Source organism: Hyperoodon ampullatus (assembly GCF_949752795.1).
Source record: "Hyperoodon ampullatus genome assembly, chromosome: 12".
Lineage (NCBI taxonomy): Eukaryota > Metazoa > Chordata > Mammalia > Artiodactyla > Ziphiidae > Hyperoodon > Hyperoodon ampullatus.
This window is the reverse complement of record NC_136925.1, coordinates 83,991,294-84,011,568: the sequence shown is the minus strand read 5'-3', so window position 1 is coordinate 84,011,568 and position 20,275 is coordinate 83,991,294. Positions and strand designations below refer to the sequence as shown.

Genomic DNA, 20,275 nt, shown 5'->3' with positions numbered 1-20,275 from the left:
GGTACTGGCACAAAAACAGAAATATAGATCAATGGAACAGGATAGAAAGCCCAGAGATAAATCCACGCACCTATGGCTACCTAATCTATGACAAAGGAGGCTAGAATATACAATGGAGCAAAGATAGCCTCTTCAATAAGTGGTGCTGGGAAGACTGGACAGCTACATGTAAAAGAATGAATTTAGAGCACTCCCTAACACCATACACAAAAATAAACTCAAAATGGATTAAAGACCTAAATGTAAGTCCAGACAGCCCTCCTTTAAGTAGAAGAAGTTGAGACAATGTGCCGAAAGCTCTGCAAGTTCGTATGACATTTCTTCTGTCTCCAGAATGTCCTCTAGGTAGAGCCTCACCCTACCCCACACTATGTTTATAAAGGGGTATGACTCATATCACAAAATTACAGGAGACTGAATAACGGAAATTTAAGGTGTGGAAACACAATTTTTAAATGTCCATTGTTCATGCTGATTATCTGCTTTGTAACTTATCCAGAAGGGTTGGCTCTTGATCAACTTCCATTGCTTGTACTCTGGATATTGAACATATCAGCAACAGAACAAAGCCATGTTTCCTGAAAGTTAGTAGAGTCAAGAAAAATGCAGAAAAGTAAGTGGATTAAATGTTTAGAGAAATTAGTATGCTTTGTAATGGATTCAACCATTCACAATCAAGAATTCTTCAGCTGTATTTAGAAAATGTATATTTAAAAATAAAAAAGTATGCAGAGCTTGCCTGGTACATTTCATAATCTAGATTAAATCTATCATCTTTCATAATCATTAACTTGCCACCAATAAGTATATAGAAAATTTCACTACAAATATTTTGCAAAACTTCTTTCATGTTAATCAAGGAATGTATAAGCCCAGCCATGACAAAGATGCACAAATCAGTCTTATTTTTTTATTTTAATAAAAATTCTTACATAGCTATAGTCTCCTATCTGGCTAGCAGGTGCAGGCATTTATTTTTGACTGTCATTATCTTTTTCTTGAGCTAAATGATTTATTTTACTACATTTTGAATATTTAGAGATTACATATTTACTTTGGAGAATATCTAGAGATATGGCAATAAAAAAAGTACGCAGTAAAGAGTCTTCATAAAATCCACAAACACAGGGCTTCCCTGGTGGCGCAGTGGTTGAGAGTCCGCCTGCCGATGCAGGGGACATGGGTTCGTGCCCCGGTCTGGGAGGATCCCACATGCCGCGGAGCGGCTGGGCCCGTGAGCCATGGCCGCTGGGCCTGCACATCCGGAGCCTGTGCTCCGCAGCGGGAGAGGCCACAACAGTGAGAGGCCCGCGTACCGCAAAAAAAAAAAAAAAAAAAAAAAAAAATCCACAAACACAATGAGGAGTCCATCATAAGACAAGAAACCAGCTCTAAATCCTGGGCATTTAACTTTTTTTTAAAATTAATTTTTCTTGGAGTATGGTTGCTTTACAATGTTGTATTAGCCTCCACTGCACAACAAAATGAATCAGCCATACACATACAGCTATCCCCTCGCTTTTGGACTTCCCTCCCATTTAGGTTACCACAGTGTGTTAGGTAGAGTTCCCTGAGCTATACAGTATGTTCCCATTTTATACATAGTATCAATAATGTATATGTGTCAATCCCAGTCTCCCAATTCCTCCCACCCCACCCCTTTCACCCTTGGTATCCACACATTTGTTCTCTACTTGACTGTCATTATCTTAATGTAGAGCAGCACTGTCTAATATGGTAACCATGTGGCTATTTAAATTAAAATTAATTAAAATTTAAAATTTAGTTCCTCAGTCTCTCTGGGGACATTTCAAGTGCTTAACGGCCACATATGGCTACTTGTAATGTATTAGACAGTGCAGATGCAGAACATTTCCACCACTGCTGAAAGTTGCATTGGACAGTGCTCGGATCTTTAGTGATACCGCAAGGAATATACTAAACTGCACGGATTGTGACATTGGTCTGCCCTGTTGTTTTGACATGTGGAACAAATGACCATTTCATGTGCCCTAAACTATGATGGTAGCTCAGGATGTGGGTTGAGAAACCTAAACCTGCGAAGACATTTGCCTGTCTCTAACTCTTACTTCTATGTTCTGACTTTAGTAAGTCATTTATTAAGTATTACCATAGAGTGCCTTTGTTATTTCAAGAATATATGGTGATTTCTAATATGGTGATGATCAGGTCAGCTAATCCAGAACAAAAGGAGGGGGAATTTGAGGTCTTGGGCAGGGATCCTCTCTCAGCAACTTCACAGACTGGAATGAGCCTGAGATGCTGGGGAAGTCTTCATCAGGGTTTAGGGCAGTGACTTCTGTCTTTCAGGCCTCTTGAAATTCTGATAAAGGAAATGGATCTCCTTGCCACTTAATTATACACACCATTTCAGGTACTCACCACCGCCCTTGGAGCCCCAGGGGTGTCACAGGGAGTGTGGAGAGAGGACAGGTATTTTCCTGGGAATCAGAGCTACTTAGGAGCCTTCAGCAAGGGGCGAGCTATGACATGAGATGAGAAGTTTGCTTGACCAGGGCTCTGTCCACACACGGCGAAGTACAGTTCAGGGTCTGGGGTTGTTCAGTTAGTTTGTTTTTGTGGGGTGCATGCGGAGCCCCGCTTCCTTCAACATTCAAGTTCCCTTCCTTAGAAATGGCATCCTAAAAGAAGGCCTCTGGTCTTACCAAGTACCGGACTTTCCCCATAGTACATGTGCCAAGGAATAAATATGAATATATTGAGAGACTGCTCACAAGCCTGTGCTTAATAATTTTAATGCTTTATCTTCAACATTACAGTAGTACAATTGAAATCTGGTTGATAAAGCTTTAAAAGGTAGAAGTCTACCGGTTATAGGATAAGATGTTTCTTTAAATGTATGCTATTATCCTACCAGTGGCAGCAAATAAATTGCTTCCTCTTTATTCTGACTTTTTAACTTGCTGAATCAGTACAATAGTCAGTAGTAGCTTAAAAGAATTAATATAGTTATAAAAAAGAAAAGCAATTTATATCCCATCTGACTGTTGGATTATCAAAGATAAAGCAAAATGATTCATCCTATATTTTTATATTTGCAAGATGATTTTTTTCTAGTCTCTTGACATTTCTAAAAGTTACTCATACGATTATTCAAAGAGGTCAAAAAATCTATGAATTCTTTTTATTGATAGAATTTTTATGTGCTAAAATTACTTAAAACACCAAAAATCGACTCACTTTTTATAAAGAAATATGGCATATTCTTTTACTCAAAAGGAATCAAGTTCTTAAGAACGTGCACTATGTTATCGTGAATGAATTGGTACATAGACAAACAAACACAAAATCCATCTAACTAATCAAATACAAACAAACCCCCAAATTAAAGTTTTTAAGAATAAAATATGTAAATTAGTTATACTTGCTATAAATTTTTTCTCATTATGCACATTTTCACATAACAAATGCAAATTTTAAGAGAGATGATTAAAACCAGGATAATAATGTCCTTCATTCTCCTAAAAAATTATGACAAAACTTAATAACAAGGATATCTTCAGATTTCTCTTGCCAAACAAGTTTTAATAATTCTAAGTTCAATAACTGGATATCATGTGACTGCTCAAGATCTCAAAATGTTTGATAATTATATGAAAACATTTAAAGACATACTAGAAATAATGCAAACAATTCTTTCGGTTTTTCCATAAAAGAAGGAAAAGGTTAATTTTAATGAATTTCTAAGCTATTTACTTGGATGAATTCTACACTTTGATCATTTTTATTTTTTAACGTAAATTTATTTGTTACTAATTATAAACAATCCTGACGTTCACCCTTCAGATACTACTGTGGGACTTTTTTATTACATGGATCAATTGCTAAATTAAAAATGGTATTTGGCAAAGCCTTTTATGTTCCTTAACCTGATGTGATGCTCACACATGTGCAACTGCTTTTCTTTCTTTAGGCAGAGAAGCCCTTTTAGCTGATAAATATCACCCAAAGCAAAGTCCTTGATAACAAAAAATAATTAAATAGCAGAAGCTGGTTAGAGATCAGCATTCATTTTTCAAATTAAATGTAAAAGCCTTCTTCAGTTAAGAGATTGGCAAGTTTTTACAAATAACATCAGTGAGCCTTTTAGAAAGAAACAGCCACATTAAAATGGAGTCATTAGGCAATACATTTATTTTGAAACCAATTAACCTTTTGTCAGAAAAATGTCAGTGCTGTAATGGTCTCAGTGGCGGAGGTCAGCCTCTAACAGGGCACGTATGACAGCCACTGTGCCGGCTGACACATGCTGCAGACAGAGAGGAGAGGGCAGCAGTGAGAACCGGCCTTCTTTTGTATTCCACACTGCATTTCCAGGGAGCAGACAATCTTGACCTATCCATTAGGTAATTAAAGCTTCCATTTGGAAGTGTCCTGCAGGAAGGTGAAATTTGGGGGAGATAAATGGTTGTTGTTCTTTGTATCCAGCCACCAGTTCCATAATTTGATGGACTGCCTGAAACAGGCTGGGATGCCAGGTTCTCATAAAAACAGAGATGAATTGGTCAGCACACAATTCTCTAAGGCAAAGCAACTCTGTCATTTTCTTTTTTGCGGGCTATAATTTAATTGTTAGTCAAGGTGGACAGCTGACACAGGGGGGCTTTCTCTCAGAGCTTACCTACCATCTTCCATTCACTGAGAAATCACTCCAGCTTATTTACTTATCAGCCAAGTTTGTTTGACATTGGGAAATGTCACTTCTACAGGGAGCACAGCTGGTTCTCCCAGCTGTGCCCTGACTTACCTTCCACGCTATTTTGTTTCCTTTCGAATCATGTTCAAGGGCAATTGGGAAGTCCCCTCGTTCATAAAATTTTCGAAATGCTGTGGGCTTCGTTGGTCTTTCTTTAAATGCTCCTGCAGTTGGAGGGCCTCTCACCTTTAAAGAAAAAAATATAGGAATCAGGTTTTAAAACACATTGGAAAATGCACAGTGAAAAGACTTTGGCTTTTATGTTTCATTTTGTATAAAATGTTCTGGAAGAAAAACCAAATTATCTTAATAATGAACAACTGAAATCTCACAAATACAAACATTTGGAGAAGAAAATTATTTTATAATAACTATTAAGGATTTACTTTATTTCAAGCTACTTTACAAAGCATTCCTAGAAAATGTCACTTTAAAATATCACTTTATAAGGAAGAAAAGCCTGAACTTTTGTTTAAGGCAAACATTTTAATAGAAGCAACTAAGTTCAGAGTGTTAAAATATTTAAGATTCTTAATAATTGCAAATTCTAATCTCAGGTCTGATATACTTTGTAGAGTACTCCAGAAATAAATTTAAAATATGTCCTACAAATCTTTCTATATAAATAAAATGTTAGGATATGTTCTCATGTTATAAGTATTAACAATAAAACCATAAAAATGTGATATAAAATTAAGTGATGATAAATGAGAGAGTTTAAGAAGAAAAATGGTGGTCTACTGTGTGTGCATAGCATACATTTGGTAACATGAATTTATGAGAAAGAAACATTAGAAGAGATTATATGAGAATCTTTCACCTGCCAAATTATGAGTTTTATGCAAGAAGAAACATTTCATATTGAGTTATTCACATTGACTACAACTTTTAAATCTGCATTATTTACATGAACTAATTCATTATGTTATAAAATTCAAAGTGATTAGTGAATGACTATCATTAGAAAATGATAGTCAGCTGTATTTTTCCTTATATATAGTCTAAACATTATTATCTTTACCTGTTTGTAAAAAAAAAAGGTAAATGTTAGTCATCCATTAGTTTAATAAAAACAATTATTTTGTTAATTCTTAAATAGACAAGAGAGCAAATAATTTACCTACTATCTTAATATTTTGTTATTTGATGCCATATTAATTTTTAATATCTGTGTGAAAAATAAGTTTAACAAAGTATATATAAAAATATATCTAATATAACAAATATTATATATTATATAATGACAAATACATTTTATCTGAAGCACACATAAAGACTAATATTAGAAACTGAGTAGGAGATTAAGAAATACCTTATTAAGATGATTAAATGCTGAAGTGGAATTGAAGAGTGAGGTAACACAAAGGCATTTATTAGAGCTTAAAATGTTCTTCACTACATAGCACATTATTCGCAGCAAATGATTATGTAAGTAACTGAAATGACACTGGGCAGTGGAGAAGCAAGATTTACTCTTACTTATTGAAGATTTAAAATTTGTTCTGGTATTAGAATTTTTCAGCCAAGTTCATTCAATTGTTAAATGACCATACGCATACAGCAACTACTTTGTGCAGAGTTCTGAGCTGGATGCTATATATAAAGGAGGACATTCTCAACAATGTTAGTATAATGGAAACTGTAGAGATGTCACTCCTGGACTTTTGCAATTCATGGAGCAATAAATTTTGAAACATATTTTTGGGAAATGATAAAGAATCAACAGTTTTTTATTTTGCCAAGAAGTTACATCAAAAAAAATTACTATTTACCATCATGTCACCATTTTAACACCCCCCAGAAGTGGTAGAACATAAAATAGAGAAAGAAAGCATAGCCAGCATGCGTATGTATTTACAGAAAGTTATAGTGCAATAGTACATATGCATGTGCATGTGTACATGTGTATTATTATTATTTGGATACAGATACCTCACTTTTTATATTTTTGAAAAATTAATTTTTAATCGGTAAATAGGTATATATATATAGTATGATACATATACATACATATATATATATATATATATATATATATATATATATATATATACACACACATATATATAAAATGGACTATTGTTCAGCCATAAAAAGAAGGAAGTCCTGCCGTTTGGAATGACATGGATAGACCTTGAGGACATTATGCTAAGTGAAATAAGTCAGACAGACAAATACTGTATGATCTCACTTTTTTGTGGAATCTTAAAAAAAACTGAACTCATAGAAACAGAGAGTGGAATGGTGTTTGCCAGGGACTGGGAGTGTGTGGCATCTATTGATTGTCTTTTTTCATTCGCTTTACAATCTTCCTGATTCTTGGTGTGACAACTGATTTTTTTATTGAAACCTGGACATTGGTGTGTTATGAGACTCTAGATCTTAAACCTTCTGCTTTAGCTGCTTTATTCTTACACCTCTCTAGCAGAAATGAGGTGAGGGGTGACACCTGATTACTACCAGGTTGGGGTAGAAGTACTGGTATCCCACCTGGCCTCGGCTGAACCATGTGGAGGGAGCTCCTCATTAACACTGGGTGAGGGTGGGAGTTTCAGCACCACTGACCTCCACTGTCACCTCCCTGACAGGGAATGGTAGCAGTGCCTCATTATTGCTCCCCACCCTGACAACACAGATGAAGTGGCCTCATTACTGCTAGGCAGTGCCTGTCCCTCCACGAGGCATCCTCTGACACCACCCCAACAGGAAGGGGGAAGACCCTCTTATGACTGCTGGCTGGGGTGAAAGTCCAATCTGCCCCCACGTGTTCTCCATTGACACTATGGGTGTTGGGGACCTCTTTTCTATTCCAGTAGAGATCAAAGACAATTCCTCATTTAAAAAGTTCAGATACAACAATTATTTAGAACTTTTTGTCTGCTCATCATATCCTAACCATCTTTTTCAGTTTGTTTAGATGCCAAGTTATTATTTATGCTATTGATAGTAAGCCTCTCATTTATTTAACTGACTTAAAATTTGTTTGAGATTATCCATCTTTCTCCTTTTTCTTTGTATTTATCTTAAAATCAATTTCTCTTTTCCCTTATATCTCTTATTCTAAATATACTCCAATCTTTCTGATTCGGAACTCAAAATTCTAATTGTCCAAACTTTTCAAATAATGAATACATTTCTAAGATGCCTAGAAGGCTTTTTATAAATTGTAACAGATAACTTATACTTCCTCTTTCTTCCCATAAATTTTTATGGGCTCTCTAGAGAAATGATTCCATACCTACAGTTCCACGGAATTCTTTGCTTAGTTTTACAAAAATTGTCCATGCTAATATGCAATGACTCAACAGTGAGGAAATTTTATTGAGTATCTGTTATCCTCTGTTTTTATATTTCTGCCATTTACTTATTTTGAAACACTAGATTCTTTCAATTCTGCTATCGACCCATTCCAAATTAACTCTTAGAATTTCAGGAGTTATAATTTGTAGAACTGACTAGAATATTACCACTTAGATTTGTTAATGCAAAGGGACATTACCTAATTTCATGCAGATGCTCTGTCACTCTATCCCTAGGTAATATTTTTTTCTGTTCCAAATATATAGGTAGCAACTGAAACCTTACAGAAGGACATACTATTTCTTTTAATATTCCATACATAATTCATTCCAACTAGTTCTAAAAATCTGTACATGAAAACCAAGTGAAATATAATTTCTGGAAAGGTAATAAAGATATTATTACTGGAAATCACACAGATGGATACAGCTTGACTAAACAACTTTAAAAGCCAACAAAAACACTGTTAAGAATCCTTACATAAGTCTCATATTTGTACAAGGACTACTGTAAATTTTATTTAATGTCTTAAGAATTTTCCCCTGATTTATTGTAAATAATATAGAGCAAATAAGGAACCATAAATCAAGCTAGATTTGTGGGAAAATGCAATTAGGATTTGCCTGAATGGTGGGGTCTATCTGTAAACCAATTAGGATGAATGGATGTTGCAGCAGAATGCTTTTAATAAAATCGAATGCACTTGGGAACCGAGATATTGAATGCACTCTGAAGTGACTACAGATGACACAGTACTTTATATGTCTACATTTATTGAATGTGCTGTAATGGATTTAGGACTTAGATCACAGCCGCTGTCATGGTCACAAAACTAATAATAATTAGCAGGAAGGAAGTTTTCTCTAAAATTCTTCATCATATAGTTCGAAAGTTTCCTTTTCAGTAGATTTAGTTTTTAGCATAAACTGAAACTGCTAAAAAGAAAAAAAGAAAAAAAAGGAGACTTTTAATTCAAGTGGGAAGCTACATTGTGTTTTTCTAATTGGTCCATTTAGCCACCTCACTAACACTGAGACACTAAAATTCAAAGACACTTATTTCCTTATTAGGAAATTTTTCAGCATGAGATTCGGATTCATAAAATCACTGTGGTTAAGAAGCTGGTGGGCCAGAGTTGGATTGTCTGCGAGCTACTCAGGCACTGGAATGTTAGCTGCGGGACTGGTAAATTGGTTGCCATCAGCCTAGATTTCTGAGTAAGGAGTATTATAATTCAGCGTCTGTCATATTTGCCAGTCATAATTGTTTTAATACATCAAAAAAATGCAATACCTAAGGTCACCAAATAACCAGAAAAATACTTGCAAAAGATTAACAGTTAACAAATCTGATTGTTGGTAGGTAGGGCACCTCAACATTAACAAAAGTGAGCTTATATTACCAGGTAAAATTTTTATAAGACGTTTTAACAACATAACAATTTAACGATATAACAAAACAGTATGATAGTAATGTTTTTGTTAGTGAGAGCCTTGTATGGTAAAATATACATGTTTCAATAAATATTCAATATATGTGGACATACTTTGGAGTCCTTAAAAGTTAGGCCCTATGGTAACAGTTGAGTGATAGAGAAAACTTCTAAGTGACACAGGTAACCTATTTTAAGAAGCTTATTCCACTGAGGCCTAACAGGATGGCTTACAGTCAGGAGAATGTGAAGTCAAGATGATCAATCTGGACTTTACTGGAGTCGTCTAAGCATGAGATGGCAAAGGCCTTGAATTAGGGTGGCATCAGGAATAAAAACGAAATCCCCTTATTCTGCGTTCATTCTTTACAAACATTATTGGTTTCAGTTTTCAACAAAACACATATGAAATGGTCTTATGGACAAGAAAATTAAAGCTTAGATATGTTCAAAACCTGTCAGAAATCACAGAACTAGGAAGTAGTAGGAAAGATATTTGACTTCCAATCTCTCTGCCGCTATAGGACATGTCCTCAGTCACTGTACTAGAAGGTTGGGAAAAACTTAAAGGGGAATTACCTAGGGCACATGACTAATTGAATGAAGAGATCTAAAGGCAGAGATGAGGCAGGCTTCTGACTAAAAAGATGCGAATAATAAATTTGTTTAAGTTACATAAACAATAAACTGTAGAATGGAGGGAAATCTTATTAAATCACTTACTATTCTATCACCTATTAATAAGTTTGTGCTTTCTCTCTAGACTTCTTCCAAAAACATATATACAAATACCATTTTTAAATTTTTTATGTCCTTTCCATTTAGTGTACTTTTTCATTTTTTGTGGCTAAGCAATATTCTACCAACTATCTGCAATTATATTTGGAATTTATATTATTTCCATTTCATTCACCTTTTGTAATTACATTATTATAAAATTTTCAGGCATATCACATTTTCCACATTTTATATTATTTCCTTCAGACAGAATCTTCAGTATGAGATGAGATCAAAATTTATATTTTATGATTCTTGATAAAATTATTTGCTAATTAAATAAGTCTTCTGTTTTAGTCTGCTTGGGCAGCTATAACAAAATACCACAGACTGGATGACTTAAACAAGAGAAATTTTATTTTCTCAGTTCTGGAGGCTGGACATCTGAGATCAGGGTGCCAGCAAGGTCAGGTTCCAGTGAGAAACCCCTTCCTAGCTTGCAGACTGCTACCTTCTCACTGGATCCTCACATGGCAGAGAGACAGCGAGCTCTGGGCTCTTTTCCTCTTCTTATAAGAACACTAATCCCGTCACAGAGACCCCACTCTCATGAAGCCATCACATAAACCTAATTACCTCTCAAAGGCCCCACTTCCAAATACTATCACATTGGGGGTTAGGGCTTCAACATATAAATTTTGGGGGGACACATTCAGTCGATAACATCTTCTTATTGTTCAATTTGGATTACTATGTTTAACAAATGAGGATGAACGTTTTCTCATTTTAGTATAAATGATACATGAATACATTTGTGAATGTATGTTCATGTCTTTTCTATATTAAAATCAATTTGTATTAGTTTTTTATATTAAAAGATATTAACCATGTTTGCATTTACAACAAATATCTACTTATCATTTTGCCTTCCATTTTTACTTATTTAGCATTTAAAGGTTTTAAATTTTTATAGGAGAGTTTCTTTCTCTTTTCTTTACTTGCTTGCCTCCAGCTTTGCCTTGTTTAGATCATTCCTCTGTCAGCTGCACAATGAATATTTTAATCGACTAATTAAATCATATCTCTCATCTACTTAGAATCCATAAATGATTTCCCACAAACACGCCACACAAAGACATTTGCAAGTTGAGTGTTTCTCTCTCCAGCATTCCTCTACAGGTACCCAAGAATAAATTATACCCAAACACTGGCAGTTCTCAGGCATGCCCTGCTCTCTTTGGTCTTCTTGATTTTGCTGTCCCATCAATATGTTATTCTCTCTCACCCCTTTACTACTCCTTTTCATCCTCCTTCTTTTTCTCCTGAAACTACTAATCACCTTCATGACTAAGCACAAACCTCACCTCTCCTAAGAAACCTTTCCTAACAAGCCATATTCGACACTGTGGTGGGATCAGGTTCTTCACCTTATGGTTGAAATGCCTGGGGGACAAACTAGACTTGGTCATTAAACCACTGGAACAACCTGTATGGAGATTATTAGGGAGATCTAGGTTGTCGACAAAGTTTGTCTATAATCAAGTAGCTGAGTTAAATCTATGGAAGTTGGCAAATTTTTCCAAAGGGAGAGTATATAGTGAGGAAAATGCTGGGAACCCAAGACATTACCTGGAGATTTGGAATTCTACAGGAGAATAGAAAGTACAGTCAGAATGGTGGCAAGTAAATGGGGAAGGCAAGTAAGTCATAGAAATCAGTGAACGAGAGGGACAAATTTTGGTTTTCTTTTGTTTTAATGATACAAGGAGATCAATTAAGAAGAAGAATGAAAGATCTCTGAAAATTAAACAGCTGTAGTGGCATGATGGGGTGGAAGCCAGACTATAATGCATTGAGTAATGAATAAGAAATATGAAGTAAAACCAGATATATGCTTTGGGAGTTATTCTGATCTATGGGCTGTCAAAATCTGAGCTGCTAGCAAGGTGTGATTGTTAAAGCAGGGTAAAGTTAGTGGTAACTGGAAATGGGGGAAGAAAAGACTGTCAATGGACTGTAATACTGGAATTCATAAACTATCTAATCACTTATGCAACCAGAATGATTTTAGAATACAAGATATATGTATAACTAATACACTTATCTGAACAGCCAGAGGAACTTATGAAGTGAAGTATACATTTTTCTGTGTTAGAAACACAAATCTGAATTCAAGAACTTATGGTCACATAAACTAAAATATTAATTAGAAACAGAGTTAAGAAATTGGCTCTAAAATAGATATTACCTATATCACTCATTCATTGAAAAATGCGTTGAATACATAATACTTCCAAGTCACTAGGCTTGGTATTATTGGGGACAAAAAGATAAGTCAAATATATTATCCTCAAGATATATATCATTTAGGAAAAGAGATAAGAATATCCCCCATAATCTTCTATAGAAATAAGATTGTGATAAATGTCACAGAAAGATGTATAGAATTCTGCACACTCAGAAGATAAAACATTTGGGTTTTAAGGCATTGTTCCTTTTCATTAGAAAATGTTATTCAGCCTTATCTTTTATCAGAAGATAAAACATTTGGGTTTTAAGGCATTGTTCCTTTTCATTAGAAAATGTTATTCAGCCTTGCAAGGTACCTGTACTTTTCAGTGGAACCAGGCAGAAATGTATTGTAATTTTCTATAAACCTGAATTCTGTACAATTTTAGTAGAAATAATTAGAGAATTATGGTTGCTGTACCACAGATTTGTCTATTTATAACCTATGTAGTTATTAATTATTAAATCAGAATTAATTTGCTTGGATTTTCTGTTTATTATTACATTTAAGTAATTATCAATTATTACCACAATTTTATAACCAAAAATTCAACATTGATTAGACCAATACATATTTCTTTTCTATGTAAAACCTCTCACATTAAAATCCATGTATTCTATTTTGAAATCCACTTCTATAAATGCAAAAATTTTGCTTAAAATATGGCTTGTTTGATACTTAAAAAGAAATAACTTAGTCTAAAGTGCTTGCAGAGACTAGTTTAAATATAATTAGCATATAAAAACTAATATTAGTATTGTAAATATTATAATAATTTGCATTTAAATTAGCGTTATATAATGATTACAAAAACCCAAATAGCTTATAATATAGTTTTTCAGATAGGTAGCACTAGAAAGATACAGCATTAGTGAAAAGAGTAACATGGAGTAAAAGGATAAATACTTCAATTAAAAAATTTAGAAGACTTTGTACTAGACTTTTCAACTTGACAATAAATTGTGTCTTGCCTTGTTCCCAAAAGGATCATGAAGACACCTGCAGTAAAGAAGAAGCATAAACTTGGAGCTGCCTTACAACAAGGGCAAGTGATTGGACCCTTTGGAGCCTCAGCTTCCTCATGTGTCAGATTAAAAAAATTACACGGGCTGACCTCTAAGATCCTTCCTACAACTCTATAACCTAACATGTGTATTTATTAATTCAACAAATATTGAGGACAATATTATCAGAGAATTTACCTATATAGAGAGCTAAGAGGAATCTCAAACGGCACATGAATTCCTTGTTTTACTTTTGACAAACTGAAATTTAAAGGGGCTATGGAAACATATTCAAGTTTACATTTCAAGGCTTGTTTTTCTCAGCTCTATCATCTTAATAACAAGCTTGGTTTCATGGATTCTAGACTTTTTCAGGCTAGGATCCAATAACTTGATTTAAAAATGCTTTTGCAATAGCTATATGACAAAAGGAAGTCCCAAATATTGCTGAGCAAATTATGGTTGTGTCATTTTAATTTTATAACTGAACTATAACACGCTTGGAACTAAGAGTTTATTTCAAAATGTCTCTGTTACCTAAAATAGTTCTGAAAGCAATGGCTGGACTATACGATTTCTTTTAAATTTTTGTTTAAAGTAATAGTCACTGGTCGTTCTTTAAATTCTTTGTTGTAGGAAAAAAATAAAAGAAGATTGATAGCCTTTCCTAACAAAATGAGATGCAATAATCAAATGATGAAAAATAAATCTTCACAGTTGAAGGCTAAAAAAGTTTACTGCAGGGCTTCCCTGGTGGCGCAGTGGTTGAGAGTCCGCCTGCCAATGGAGGGGACGCGGGTTCGTGCCCCGGTCCGGGAAGATCCCACATGCCGCGGAGCAGCTAGGCCCATAAGCCACGGCCGCTGAGCCTGAGCGTCCGGAGCCTGTGCTCCGCAATGGGAGAGGCCACAACAGTGAGAGGCCCGCATACCGCAAAAAAAAAAAGTTTACTGCAAAGTTGCTCTCTTCCTGCAGCTAAATATGGGAAAAGGCCACATATTTAAGTGTCCAAGTGTGATTCTTGCTATCAACTTGTCTCCAGAGAGTCATCAGAGATTTCAATTTAGACTGTGCTATTTAGCATCTGTCTTGTAGAACTGATAAAATGCCTGAATGACTGAGACAGCTTGGCTAATACACTGTCACACCTAACACTAAGGCCAAAGAAATGAGTGAGCTAAATGTGAAAGGAGAATATAAATGAGTAAGAGTTTAAAATATACTCTATTCCCGTTAAACCTTTAATGTTGAGAGCATGGTAAGTAGTTTATATCTAAACATGTACATTCAGTGTCTTGCAACAGAGTTATTCCTTATGGAATAATTAGAGGAAAAATGTTATTTTTGTATATGTGAAGAGACTATTGCCATTTATACCTTACATATCATGAATATTTTAACAGAAAATTTGAAAATCCTTGTGTTTAATGATGCAAACTGATTTTCTCCAGAAAGAACTAGCTATTTAATAGAAAACAATTTTTAGAACTGTTTACTATATATATATATATATATATATATATATATATATATATATATATATATATATATAGGTTAAAAAAGGGTTTTGCTTTCCCATCAGTCTACTGGTTTCCTCTAAAAAAAGTACTTCGAAAGTTCATACAATTTGCAGAGATATTAAATCCGTTGATTATAACTTACAGACTCTAATGGTCAAATCAAGGAAGAAAGAAATGTGCAAAAACATGTGTGTTATCGTACATAAAAAGCATGTATGTTACAACTTAACTGGAAGATAATATAATAAAAAATACAAGATTATAATCTTAACAGTCTGGGATTTTCCACCATGGAAAGGAAAAGAAGAAGAAATGAAGCCCTTTCTAAACTGTATGTCATCTCTCCAAGGTAAAGATAGTAATGCATCATTCCTTGTCTAGATGTAATATGTTTTTACTTTTTTCTACCTTATATTTTTATTTTTTAGTAAATAAAGTGCATTTTTTCCGGAGCCAAGATCTTCATCTATGAAAGCTAGCTGACATTAAGTCAGCTTGTGGCCAAAATAAAGCCAACTAGTCCACATGGAGAATAAACTCTTAACCTCTTCTCTCTATTATTATAATATTATTATTATTATTAACAACAAGCCAGTTTGGCCATTTGTCTAACTTACCCTAACTAGACATGCACAACTCACAAATCATAAGATTTATCAATGACTTCCTTTACATTCAGAAGTGTTTCTTCTTTCATAGATATAGTTTACTTTAGATGACTGTATGTAGTTAAATGTTTTGAATAGAATTTGTAGGCATGATTTGAAATACGTTAGACATTAGAATTATATACAAGTATTCCATGTACTTGTATAAACAGTTTATACACACACACAAACACACACACACACACACACATCATACAACCTAAGTGAGAAGTGTCCTCATCTTTCTTCTGAAATATGTTACTTTACCTTTGTTTTTATCATACAATAAAATATGAGATAACCCTGAAATTAAAAGAAATATAAAAGGAATCAACAAAATGCTTTCCTTCCCAGCCTAATTCAATTCCTTGGTATCTGGCAAGTAATAAATCTCGAAAGTTAAAATGATTTCTAGAAAAAACATTTCTTCCGTCTTTTATTCTAGAATCATACAAATACAGTATGAACTCCATTTACTGTAAAATTAGGAGAAACAACTGACCACTGAAAGCTCTCTAAGATAAGGGACAAGTGATGGGGGAGGAATGGAAGAGATGAAATATGGTGAGTGATGAGAGATCACTGAGGGATTCCAGAAAACAAAACAAAATAATTTTGGGTGAGAAAAATCCAATGAAAACAAAACATTGTAAGATTGGTTCAAGAAGGAGGAATAGAAGGACGTATGCTCGCTCCCTCTTGCGAGAACACTGGAAACACAACTAACTGCTGAACAATCATTGACAGGAAGACACTGAAACTCACCAAAAAAGATACCCCATATCCAAAGACAAAGGAGAAGTCACAATGAGACAGTAGGAGAAGTCACAATGAGACAGTAGGAGGGGTGCAATCACAATAAAATCAAACCCATAACTGCTGGGTGGGTGATTCACAAACTGGAGAACATTTATACCACAGAAGTCCACCCACTGGAGTGAAGGTTCTGAGCCCCATGTCAGGTTTCCCAACCTGGGGGTCTGGCAATGGAAGGAGGAATTTCTAGAGAATCAGACATTGAAGGCTAGCAGGATTTGACTGCAGGACTTTGACAGGACTGGGGGAAACACAGATTCCACTCTTGGAGGGCACACACAAAGTAGTGTGTGCATCAGGACCCAGAGGAAGGAGCAGTGACACCATAGAGACTGAACCAAACCTACCTGCTAGTGTTGGAGGGTCTCCTGCAGAGGCGGGGGGTGGCTTGGTCTCACCAAGAGGACAAGGAAACTGGCAGCAGAATTTCTGGGAAGTACTCCTTGGCGTGAGCCCTCCCAGAGTCCACCGTTGGCCCCACCAAAGAGCCCAGGTAGGCTGCAGTGTTGGGTTGCCTCAGGCCAAACAACCAACAAGGAGGGGACCCAGCCCCACCTATCAGCAGACAAGTGGATTAAAGTTTTCTTGAGCTCTGCCCATCAGAGCAACACCCAGCTCTACCCACCACCAGTCCCTCCTATCAGGAAATGTCCACAAGACTCTTAGATAGGCTCATTCACCAGAGAGCAGACAGCAGAAGCAAGAAGAACTACAATCCTGCAGACTGTGGAATAAAAATCACATTCACAGAAAGATAGACAAGATAAAAAGGCAGAGGGCTATGTACCAGATAAAGGAACAAGATGACACCCCAGAAAAACAACTAAATGAAGTGTAAATAGGCAACCTTCCAGGAAAAGAATTCAGAATAATGATAGTGAAGATGATCCAGGACCTCGGAAAAAGAATAGAGGCAAAGATTGAGAAGATGCAAGAAATGTTCAAAAAATATCTAGAAGAATTAAACAATAAACAAACAGAGAGGAACAATACAATAACTGAAATGAAAAATACACTAGAAGGAATCAATAGCAGAATAATTGAGGCAGAAGAACAGATAAGTGACCTGGAAGACAGAATGGTGGAATTCACTGCTGCGGAACAGAATAAAGAATGAAAAGAAATGAACACAGCTTAAGAGACCTCTGGGACAACATTAAATGCAACAACATTTGCATTATAGGGGTTCCAGAAGGAGAAGAGAGAGAGAAAGGACCCGAGAAAATATTTGAAGAGATTATAGTCGAAAACGTCCCTAACATGGGAGAGGAACAAGCCACCCAAGTCCAGGAAGCACAGAGAGTCCCTACAGGATAAACCCAAGGAGAAACACACTGAGGCACATAGTAATCAAATTGGCAAAAATTAAAAACAGAGAAAAATTATTGAAAGCAGCAAGGGAAAAACGACAAATGACATACAAGGGAACCCCCATAAGGTTAACAGCTGATTTCTCAGCAGAAACTCTACAAGCCAGAAAGGGGTGGCATGATATACTTAAAGTGATGAAAAGGAAGAACCTACAACCAAGATTACTGTACCCGGCAAGGATCTCATTCAGACTCGACAGAGAAATCAAAAGCTTTACAGACAAGCAAAAGCTAAGAGAATTCAGCACCACCAAACCAACTCTACAACAAATTCTAAAGGAACTTCTTTAAGTGGGAAACACAAGAGAAGAAAAGGACCTACAAAAACAAACCTAAAACAATTAAGAAAGTAATAATAGGAACATACATATTGATAATTACCTTAAACATGAATGGATTAAGTGCTCCAACCAAAAGACACAGGCTCACTGAATGGATACAAAAACAAGACCCATTTATATGCTATCTACAAGAGACCCACTTCAGACCTAGAGACACATACAGACTGAAAGTGAGGGGATGGAAAAAGATATTCCATGCAAATGGAAATCAAAAGAAAGCAGGAGTAGCAACACTCATAGCAGATAAAATAGACTTTAAAATAAAGACTGTTATAAGAGACAAGGAAGGACACTACATAGTGATAAAGGGATCAATCCAAGAAGAAGATATAACAATTATAAATATATATGCACCCAACATAGGAGCACCTCAATACATAAGGCAACTGCTAACAGCTATAAAAGAGGAAATCGACAGTAACACAGTAATACTGGGGGCTTTAAAACCTCACTTACACCAATGGACAGATCATCTAAAAAGAAAATTAATAAGGAAACACAAACTTTAAATGACACATTAGAACAGATAGATTTAATTGATATTTACAGGACATTCCATCAGAAAATAGCAGATTACAGTTTCTTCTCAAGTGCACACAGAACATACTCCAGGATAGATCACATCTTGGGTCACAAATCAAGCCTCAGTAAATTTAAGAAAATTGAAAACAAACAAAGCATCTTTTCTGACCACAACACTATGAGATTAGAAATGAATTACAAGGAAAAAAACGTAAAAAACACAAACACATGGAGGCTAAACAGTACGTTACTAAATAACCGAGAGATCACTGAAGAAATCAAAAAATACCTAGAGACAAATGACAATGAAAACATGACTATCCAAAACTTATGGGATGTGACAAAAGCAGTTCTAAGCGGGAAGTTTATAGCTATACAAGCCTACCTCAAGAAACAAGAAAAATCTCAAATAAACAATGTAACCTTACACCTAAAGGAATAAGAGAAAGGAGAACAAACAAAACCCAAAGTTAGCAGAAGGAAAGAAATCATAAAGATTAGGGCAGAAATAAATGAAATAGAAACAAAGAAAACAATAGCAAAGATCAATAAAACTAAAAGCTGATTCTTTGAGAAGATAAACAAAATTGATAAACATTCAGCCAGGCTCATCAAGAAAAAAAGGGAGAGGACTCAAATCAATAAAATTAGAAATGAAAACGGAGAAGTTACAACAGACACAGCAGAAATAAAAGCATTTTAAGAGACTACTAGAAGCAACTCTAAGCCAATAAAATGGACAACCTAGAAGAAATGGACAAATTCTTATTTAGATAAACCTTCCAAAACTGAACAAGGAAAAAATAGAAAATATGAAAAAACCAAATCACAAGTAATAAAACTGAAACTGTGATTAAAAATCTTCCAACAAACAAAAGTCAAGGACCAGATGGCTTCACAGGTGAATTCTATCAAATATTTAGAGACTAGCTAACACCCATCCTTCTCAAACTCTTCCAAAAACTTCCTTAGGAAGGAACACTCCCAAACTCATTCTATGAGGTCACCATCACCCTGACACCAAAACCAGACAAAGATACTACAAAACAAGAAAACTACAGACCAACGTCACTGATGAATATAGATGCAAAAATCCCCAACAAAATACTAGCAAAGAGGGCTTCCGTGGTGGTGCAGTGGTTGGGAGTCTGCCTGCCAATGCAGGGGACATGGGTTCGTGCCCCGGTCCAGGAGGATCCCGCATCCCGCGGAGCGGCTGGGACCGTGAGCCATGGCTGCTGGGCCTGCGCATCTGGAGCCTGTGCTCTGCGGTGGGAGAGGCCGCGGCGGTGAGGGGCCCGTGTACAGCAAAAAAAAAAAAAAAAAAGTACTAACAAAGAGAATCCAACAACACATTAAAAGGGTCATACACCATGATCAAGTGGGATTTATCCCAGGGATGCAAGGATTCTTCAATATATGCAAATCAATCAATGTGACACACCATATTAACAAATTGAAGAATAAAAACCATATGATCATCTCAATAGATGCAGAAAAACCTTTTGACAAAATTCAACACTCTTTTATGATAAAATCTCTCCAGAAAGTGGGCATAGAGGGAACCTAACTCAACAT

At 35.5% G+C, this 20,275-nt stretch overlaps 1 protein-coding gene across 1 annotated transcript in view; it reads right to left on the bottom strand.

Moving 5' to 3' along the window:
* The window catches only part of PACRG (parkin coregulated), a gene marked incomplete at both ends in the record, with an annotated part of 535,367 nt that overhangs the window by 455,164 nt on the left and 59,928 nt on the right, over nucleotides 1-20,275 (bottom strand). Inside the window, one exon of the mRNA XM_079716504.1 lies at nucleotides 4,790-4,924. Within this exon, the coding sequence (XP_079572630.1) occupies nucleotides 4,790-4,924 (135 nt within the window). The remainder of the gene's footprint in view (nucleotides 1-4,789; nucleotides 4,925-20,275) is intronic.